The sequence below is a fragment of the Cornus florida genome, unplaced genomic scaffold, assembly GCF_030987335.1.
Source record: "Cornus florida cultivar Cherokee Brave unplaced genomic scaffold, ASM3098733v1 CherokeeBrave_3.0.0_Hap2_Chr09, whole genome shotgun sequence".
NCBI classification, from domain to species: Eukaryota; Viridiplantae; Streptophyta; class Magnoliopsida; order Cornales; family Cornaceae; genus Cornus; species Cornus florida.
The window spans coordinates 92,905,547-92,915,640 of record NW_026775579.1 but is presented as its reverse complement, the minus strand read 5'-3'; the positions used below and the strand labels follow the sequence as shown (position 1 = coordinate 92,915,640).

The 10,094-nt window shown below is 32.8% G+C and overlaps 1 protein-coding gene across 1 annotated transcript; it reads left to right on the top strand.

Moving 5' to 3' along the window:
- Window positions 1-6,727: 6,727 nt before the first annotated feature.
- LOC132275241 (inactive beta-amylase 9) lies at window positions 6,728-9,725 on the top strand. Its single transcript, XM_059776691.1, has 3 exons — window positions 6,728-7,332; window positions 8,034-8,516; window positions 8,620-9,725. Exons 1-3 carry the CDS (start codon window positions 7,078-7,080, stop codon window positions 9,517-9,519), a joined length of 1,638 nt encoding a protein of 545 aa, XP_059632674.1. The 5' UTR covers window positions 6,728-7,077; the 3' UTR covers window positions 9,520-9,725.
- Window positions 9,726-10,094: the final 369 nt, after the last annotated feature.

Sequence of the window (10,094 nt, the reverse complement as noted above, 5' to 3'; positions counted from 1 at the left end):
AGATTTCTTTTGTCAGTTAATGAGTTGTGATAATGCACACTGTAACAAGTGTTTTTGTTTGCATTTTCTTTTTGCAGCTTTTACTTCTCGTGTTGTTGCTGGCTATAAGACTGCTTTGGTGATCTTGGTGGACCTCCTGGACCTCCACCTGCCCCTCCGCCCGGTCCTCCTCCACCACCTCTTTGGCCCTTTGGGCCTCCACACGGTGCTGCTTTACCACCTCTTTGGCCTCCCGTACCTCCTCTTGGGCCGCCTCCGCCTCCTCCTGGACCGCTTGGTGATCCTTTTGGGCCACCTGGACCCCATGGCCCACCGGGAGGCCCAGGACCGCTTCAAGTCTAATCTTTAGGTTCTGCAAACAATAAAAGAACATCTAATGGAATGGGCCATATGCGGTTTTCTATAGGCTCTCTCTTCTTTCATGCTTTTACTCTGTAATACGAGACAGCATAGTATTGAAAGATTACTGACTTTGTTAAGAATAATAATTATATAAGCTTCTCAGTTTCCAATATATATTTATCTTTTTTACTTTTTACTCCATTTTTAATACATTAATAGGACTACTCTTCGCTTATTGCACGCCACAAAGGAAGAGTACGTAACAAAACAGACCACAACAGGTTCTTGGACCTTGTGTTAAACTTCATAGATCAATGTACCAAAATAATTAGCTTCTGTAATTATAATTTCTAATAAAAATTTGTTGTCAGTGTAATATTAAGATGGAATCTTCAAAATCTGAACATTTCATGTATAATTTCCTCGTGTACGTTAATTATCAAAGTTTATTTTTTTTTCCTTAAAATATAGAAACTGAAACTTATAATCGTTTTCCATTCATTGGATCATGTATGTGAGACCTAAACATGAGTCCCACTTCCACCTGTCGGTGCATGGGGAGCCAGAGCTAGGGCCAGGCCCCCCAAATTTTTTGAATCTTTTTATTACTATCCTCTAAATATTAATTAATTTATAAATATAACCCCTAAAAATTATTAAAAATTTCAATTGCCCCCCCAACTTTTTTCAAAATAATTATATATGACTCAAATTAGAGAGTTTGAAAATTAGCCTGAAAATAGAAAATTCGAAAATAAATTTTGTATGTGTCTTATTGAAATTTTTTAAAAAATTCTACTTGAACCCTTTTAACCGCTTTTAAAAGTTTGAATATTGTGAACAAACTTATTATTATTATAGTTGTTATTGTAACACATTGTTAATTTATTTCTATAGACACATGTACAATATCTATAATATTAATTCAAGTGAGAAAAAAAAGGATAAAAATCATTAATGTTCCATCATGTTTAATAGAAAAGGTTCGAGTATTTTTTTTCAAACATTTTTGTACAATAATATCTACAAGAAAAATATCTAGAATTATATAATAATCTTTATTGACATCTTGTTTAATTTAAAATTATTTTATTTAGTTAAAATTCATTATTTTTTTCTAATCTTTCATCGAAGTATATCTTTCCCAAGTGAAATCAAAATAGTCTAAATCTTTCTTCCTAAAATTAGATTTTGAAAAACTAAAACAATTGATGAAAAAAATTTGATTATCTGACAATACTTATTTCTGTACATCTTCTTCTCTTTTAAATTGTAATTCATCATTTTTTTTTTCCTTCTATATTTTCCTTTTTAATTTTTCATCTTTTATTAAGTTGTATTTTTCTCATTTTTGAATTTTCTCAAAGTATATATACTACAACTAATATTTATAAAAAATCATATTACAGATGATTTATAAAATTTTCAAACTTTAGTTACATAGTACAAATTTGCCCCTCAACCTAAAATTTCTAGCTCTGCCCTGGGGCAAATTCGAGTGTAAGTTTTTCTATATTAATTATTTTTCTTTTCAAAAGAGTACTTTTTTTCATGATCTTTTTCTTTGGTTTTTTTTTTCCACGACTGTGGTTGGTTGGTGATTAGTTCTCCAAGTCGAAGATTTTGACTCACTACCACCTTTTAATTTTGAGTTATTTGAGATCATTTTTAGTCGTATTTCTTTTATATACTTATATAAAACCTCTGTACCATATTAAATGACTACTTTGAAAACCTTGACTCATAAAATTGTGATTCAAAAATTTCAAGATGGACATCTAATATAGGGCGGAAGTAGTACGACGAGATTAGAAGAAACATATTATTGTAAATGGGACGTCCTAGAAGTTCTTGCAAAATCAGCAACAAGTAATTGCCTCTTCATCTAGAATTTCAAAAAAATTAACGATTCTGTGAAAATGAAAAGAAAGTTTAACCATTTGTAAAATTTAAAATTGTTGCAACATTTGTATGTCAGATTCATAGTTTCACAGCCAAGATTTTTTTTTTTTTTTTGGCAGAAATTTGGATGACTCGTATGATTGGTATTTAAATAGAAAGATGTTTAATTGATGATCCTCTGGTTCAATGTTATAACATTGCCACCAGACGAAAAATTTGCGCCAAAAATGATACTTGTGGACTGGGCCTTGTCCAGGCCTGTCACAATATAATGCACAGGTGCAAAACTTGCCCAGCTCTGTTAATCAGGATGGGCTTAACACTGACAGATATGGAAAGCCCAATACAAACTTGGATCTAAATTTAACAAGTATTACTGAGCTCAAACGTGGCCCACATAAATCTCTCAACATCCAGGCCCATCTCAATGAGACTCATAGAGGGCACTTGGTACATTTCTATATGTTCACAAGTTAGCAAGTTTATCTCATTTACCCAACATGTAGACACATTTATAATTAGGATAGGTGGACAATTTTTATGCCTTCTCTCTGACTATGATTCTTGGAGAACAGTGATAAATAAAATAAAAGAAAATAACAATTAACCAAATATATATATATATATATATATATATATATATATATATATATATATATATATATATATATTTTTTACAAATTAATATTCAAAAATGCATATGTGATATATACGGGAGATTCGAACCTTCTATCTTTTATTAGTTTACAGGTCTTGATATTTTGTTAAGAGTTAATCGAATTGTATCTATAATGTCGTAATTAGCTGAAAGACACCGTAATGTCTAGAAGATCGCAAGGTCACAATTTGTAATGACAGTGAACTTGAACATCACTTTGCATAATTTGGAAATGAGTGATGGATCACAATGACTTGGCATCCTGATCTGTGGGCACAGTTGGATTAAATAATTGTGATATGGGTTATCAAAGCTCAATCAATATGCACCAAACCTAATCCGTTAAGAATCTTAAGATGCGTAGAATGAATCCCACCACGTATGTACAAGTCACCAACACATGGCACTTGGTCATGACATTAATAATTATTATTGAGTCATAGTCTGATTATTGCCAACCATGGCCCAAACTGCTGAGGTGTCTCTTTGTGACTAGAATGCTCTCAATCATTCAACTCGGATTTCACATTTGTCACTAGAATGCTCTCAATCGTTCAACTTGGATTTCACAAATAAGGTATAGGGACCAGACTTAATTAACGAAATAATATATATATATATATATATATATATTAATCAATTGCTTGCCCCTTGCTAACATGAGTCGAACTTACAAATGAATTGAATACTATAGGCCTTGTTTGGTAAAGTTGTGATTTTTATTTTTTTTTATTGTAATTTCATTTATGTGAAAATAGAAAGTTTTAAAAAACTATGTTGTTATTATGTCAAATCAAAATATGTTTAGTATGGTGCATGTTTTTTTTTTTTTAATTAGTACTCACACACACTTGTCTCTTTTATACTTGAACCCCTGACCTCCTTTTGAGAGGTAAGAAGCTGATACCGCTAGACCACTGACAGGTTGGTTAGTATGATACATGTTGAATTTTTTAAAAGAAAAAATATGTTTGATAAATTTATTTTTTATTTAAAATTGACTTTTTTATTTACTTTTCTAGTATAATTGAAAATTAATAAAATAATATTTTAATTACTGTTCAAGTATAATTAAAAAATAATAAAATAGTATAATTAACACTTTTATTTACTATTATACTATAATTGAAAATTAATAAAATAATATTTTATTTACTATTCAAACATAATTGAAAAATAATAAAATTGACTCTTTTATTTATTATTAGAGTATAACTAAAAATAATAAAGTAATATTTTATTTACTATTCAAGTATAATTGAAAAATAATAAAATTGATTCTTTTATTTATTATTAGAGTATAACTGAAAATTAATAAAATAATATTTTATTTACTATTCAAGTATAATTAAAAAATAATAAAATTGACTATTTTATTTATTATGAAAATATAATTGAAAAATAATAAAATAAAAAAATATTATTTATTTACTATTCAAGTATATTGAAAAATAATAAAATAATAAATAATAGTATTTCAAAACCAAAACTAAAATCAAAATTTCATTTTGGAGTTGTGGGAATTGTAGAGATAATGACAATTAGTTTTTAAAAGTTTTGAAATATAGAATTATGAAACGAATTTTGTTGCTGTTTTAAAAAATAAATAAAAATCACAGTTGAAAATCAAAACTGAAAACTTTCCTAAACAGGGAGCCTTTTCTTAGATTAAAGGACAAAATTTACAAAATTCTGGAATTATTTGATCAAATGGTGTACCAAATTATCAATACTAGTGAGTTAAACGTTACAATCAAATATATATGTCTTTGTCTATGACAAGTAAAAATTATATCCTGTATGATATCAAAAATATTTTATTATACATGAGCGCTAACGTGTTTGAGCCATAAAAATTCATGATATTATTCAAACTTTATAAAACAAAAAAAAAAAAAAACCTTTCAAATACTTTCACAGCTGACTGTGATTTGACCTTATAATTTTTTATATGTAAAATTTTTTTTTTTTTTTTTTGGAAAAAAAGAAAAAGAAAGAGAGTATTTTATGTGTATATATATAACCTAGAGAGGCTAACCAAATATTCTTATCCACGTAACTTTCTCATAGGGGTTGTCATATTTTGAATTTTAATATAGAAGCACACGGTTTTGTTTTTTTTAAATGGTTGGCTGAGTTGGCATGAAACTGAGTCAGCAAACAGTCAGTGTCTGCCACGTGTAGGATCAATCCAAAACATCGTCATTGTATTTCTTGAATAAAATAGTAATAATTAAGTTAATGGTCTTTGACATGAACACATAACCTAGTACTAAAAGAAAATTGGAGAAGGAAAGTTGGCGTGGACCTGAGTCAGCAAACAGTCAGTCGTTTGCAACGTGTAGGATCAATCCAAAACCAAAACCAACGTCATTCGCTTTATTGAATAAAATAATAATTAAGTTAATGGTCTTTGACATGAGAAGGCCCTCCTCAACTTTACACGTCAAGAATCTTTCGTATCCAAGTATAATAATTATTCTCATCCGACTAAAATGGCGTTCACACATTTCGGGACTTCGTTATGACACTAATACCCCTTCATAAACAAATTTTTTTTTCATATTACATCTTAAGTTATATATATCCCTTCTTAATATGTAAATTCTAATTATTTATAACTTAATTCTAGGACTCTCACATTCTCGTTCTAAAATTCACTTTTATTCTTACTCTTTTGACTTAAGTTACATCTATATTTGTTATTATAATATTATTTTTAAAAAATTACGACAAACGAGTCAAGAGTTGAGAAATATATTATCTTAGTAATTTTTTTAATTAAGCTATCAAAATACGGCAAGAGAGTATGGAATAATGATAATTTTTTTTTCACCTTTAATCGGTACGTAAGTAAGTCGTTACAAATTCAACTGCATACGAATTGAATTTGAAAATAATTTATGAGTTCATTAGTTAAACCAAGTCGCCTAGACCTTCGATAGTTTCAAAACATATGTTGCTCAAAAAGTTAGCCACTTATTATAAAAGAAAAATAGAATATAACAGAGGAAGAAATTGAATTTCCATTATTTAAATGTGCACCCCAAACGTGAAACTCGCTAGCTTTTCAATTTTTAATTTTATTTTTGTTACAACGAAGATAGATTAATCATATATTATTTTTTGGTATAAAAATTCAAGAAATTAGATTGCCAAAACATTTATAATTTTGTAATAAATTAATGCATTTAGGGGGAAAATTTCAATACCATTCAAATTCAACCAATGAATAAAAAATGTCAAGACAAACTTAGATTAATCTTTAAGCTCCATTTCCCACTTTTCGTTTATTGGTAGAGTCATTATTAATATATTTTGTTAAATTGCTTCATTTAAATTGAAAAAAATAATATAATTTTATGAAATTTTATGCTATGACTCAAACCTGTAGTCAATCTATTTTCAATAAGAACTGTTAACTATTCACGACTAAATTTAATTTTTTCCATAATTTTTATGCTTAATGGTATGAAAAAAAAAGGATGGGGGCTCTAAGTTGTCCAAGAATAGGGTATGTAGTTTGTTGACCCTTGCCTTAGAATTAGTCAGTTCTATTTATTTCATTAAAATCCTGAAAAATTCCAAAAGGAAAATTTAGGAATTTAAATATAAATCCAAATTTATAGAATTTGCATATTCCGGAAATTCCAATTATATATATTCCTTTCATTTTCCGTCTTATCCCTTCTTGTCGACGGTGGAAATGGTGTAGGCGTAGAAAGTTTTATGCGGTTCAACTTTGTTTCGCTGTGAATGCGACACGCGGTGGATTCAGTTGAGTACTTTTTTCTTTTTCCCTCACCTGGCCCTCTGGTCCCAAAACCAACGCACTTTCTCTCTCTTCTTTCTCTCTCTATATATACACAAAACCGTTCTGCATACAAATCACAAATCACAAATCACAAATCCTCCATTCAACGTATCACTTCTCTCCCTCCACACACACCTGATTTCAGATTTGTGATTTGTCAACCCCTTCTCTCTCTAAATCGCTTCAATCTTCTCCATTTCCGAGACATTCATTTTCTACTTTTCAGAATTTCACAACTTCTGATCACTTTTACCTAATTTATTTTGACTTTTTCAACCTTGAATTTCACTGAATTGTCCCTTTCTCTTGTTCTGTTCTACGGTTTGGTCTGTTGATTCTTTGGCTTTTAGGTGTATAAGCTATGGAGGTTTCGGTGATCGGAAACTCTCAGGCGAATCTAGGGAGGACCGATTTGACGTATGGAGACGTAGGGTTTTGTAATAATAATTTGAGCCCTCGGATCTTTTCTCGGAAGTCAAAGATCTCTTTTGGTCGGACCATCAGGTGGTCCAAGTCTTCGGTTCGGTTCGCTCTCAACGCTGCCGTCCAATCGGAAGCGGTCATGTCGGAGAAAGTTTCCGGTCATACATCGACTTCACGTAGAAGATCCAATCCCGTAAGTTCTATATTTCTAGTTTTGTACTTCATTTTCTCTCTGATCTTTCGTATTCGACACTGTTTGGTTGCCGAGAAAATGAGGAAAAGAAAAAGTATTGAGATATCTATATTTCATTTCGTTTTGGTTTATGTGACATGAAAAACTCACCTCGAAATAAGTCAAGTCGTTGCATTAGATCCAGTTAATGGGCCAATTGAATTGTGCGAAATGAAATTTAAATTTGTTGATTCAAATTACAATATAAGATAATCTTTCATTGTGTGTTCAACGTTATGTACAGGGTCGGGTTTCTCTAACTTAAAAGTCAGAACCTTTTTAAGTGAATTTTGTTTCAAATTCCAACACTAAAAGGGCATTCCCCAATGTATTTCCTTGTTTATGAGAGTGGTTGGGAGGAAAAGATTGGAGATAGACCTAACCTTTGGTATTATTTTTGCAAAGTTTGATCTAAGACTTGAATTCACATTCTCATGCTTGTCAATTCAAACTTGTTATTGTATTTTGTAAGAACCCATTATTTGCCTCGTACATTAGTAGCAAAAAAAGAAATTGAGAAGGTGAAATACCCTACCACACTTTTTTATAATTGAAACTAAGAAGCAGTGTCATAATTTTGTTGGTACAAGGTGTGTGTGATTCTTGCCATTATCTGATTATGCTGATATAAACAAATTGGTCTCTTGCATTTTCTTGTGCAGATTGATGGCATAAGATTATACGTCGGGCTGCCCTTGGATGCAGTGTCCGACTGCAATACAGTAAATCATGCACGAGCAATTGCTGCCGGTCTAAAGGCTTTGAAGCTATTGGGGGTAGATGGCGTGGAGCTCCCTGTCTGGTGGGGAATTGTTGAGAAGGAGGCTATGGGAAAGTACGATTGGTCAAGTTACCTTGCTCTTGCAGAGATGGTCCAAAAAGTGGGTCTAAAGCTCCATGTGTCGCTCTGCTTCCATGCATCCAAAGACCCAAAAATTTCACTGCCTGAATGGGTATCCCAGATTGGTGAATCTCAACCTAGTATCTTCTTTACAGATCGGTCAGGACAATCTTACAAAGAGTGTCTGTCATTGGCCGTGGATGATCTTCCTGTTCTTGGTGGAAAGACTCCAATCGAAGTGTATAGGGAATTTTGTGAGAGCTTCAAGTCTTCATTCTCACCTTTCATGGATTCCACAATCAAGGTACAGAATTCTGAGAAAACCAAAGAATGTAAATATCCCTGGCTTTAGTCATTAATTGTGATACTGATTATCGGAACTGTTTTCCCTATTTACTCTTTTACAGGGCATATCAATTAGTCTAGGACCAGATGGTGAGCTTCGATATCCTTCTCACCACGGTCCAACCAAACGCCACAATATTCATGGAGTAGGGGAATTCCAGTGCTATGACAAAAACATGCTTGACCATCTCAAGCAACATGCCGAAGCACTCGGAAACCCTCTGTGGGGACTCTCGGGTCCACACGATGCTCCCAGTTATGACCAGGCTCCAAACTTGAACAACTTCTGCAAAGAGCAGGGAGGATCATGGGAGACTCCATATGCTGACTTCTTCCTTTCCTGGTACTCAAGTCAGCTCATAGCTCATGGAGATCGTATCCTATCTCTCGCCGCCTCTACTTTCAGTGATATTCCAATGACTATTTGCGGCAAAGTCCCTGTCATGCACTCATGGTACAAAACTCGTTCCCATCCTTCTGAGCTGACTGCTGGGTTCTATAACACCGTTGCTAGAGATGGCTATGAAGCGGTTGCTGAGGTGTTTGCAAGGAACTCATGCAAGATGATCTTGCCTGGAATGGACCTATCAGATAAACATCAGCCTCAGGAATCCTCCTCAAGTCCCGAGTTATTGGTTGCACAAATTATGTCAGCTTGCAGAAAGCACGGGGTGGATGTTTCTGGCCAAAATTCATCAGTTTCAGGAGCGCCTAGGGGGTTTGAACAGATCAAGAAGAATTTGTTGGGTGAAAGTGCAGCTGTGGACTTGTTCACTTATCAAAGGATGGGAGCTTATTTCTTCTCTCCTGAGCATTTCCCTAAATTCACCGAGTTTGTTCGTAGCCTGAGTCAACCAGAGCTGCATGCAGATGATCTGCGTAACGACAAGGAACAAGATCCAGCTTCTGCTGAATCTCTAAGCGCAGAACCCAGTAAGGATATCCAGATGCAAGCTGCTTAGTAAGATTTAGAAACATACTCTAATGTAAATAGATGCATTTTACTACAAGTGACTTTCTTAGACCTGGGTTGCTGTATTCTTAGACCTGGGTTGCTGTAGTACTCGGCATTTTCTGCTAATTTAAGACAAATGCTGTAATTTGTATTATTTTCTCATTGTTACTTTCCCATGGAGTTTGATAAGTAAATATATCCTTTTGTGTGGTATAGCTCACTGAATCATTCTACCACTCTATTGGAACCAAGTAGCAGACCTTTTTACTTACCAAATATTGCTGTTGATAACAGGCCTAGATAACAGTCCTAATCAACAAACACTACCTTTGTTGATCTAATATTTCCATTGGAGATGAGCTTGAGTGCGGTGGTTGAAGTGAAGCAGACAATTCAACAAAGCCCATTAAATAGCTCCACAAACTGGAGTTGCGTTGGTCCTCTACTGTTGTAACAATGCAATTTGCATCGAAGTTATTACCTTCACCTTTCAGCATTTCTTGATTGCTCATCTGTACAAAATCATTTCTCATGTTAAATGGCCAGATTCAAAAACACCCAACCTTTGGTTATGGTTGGTAA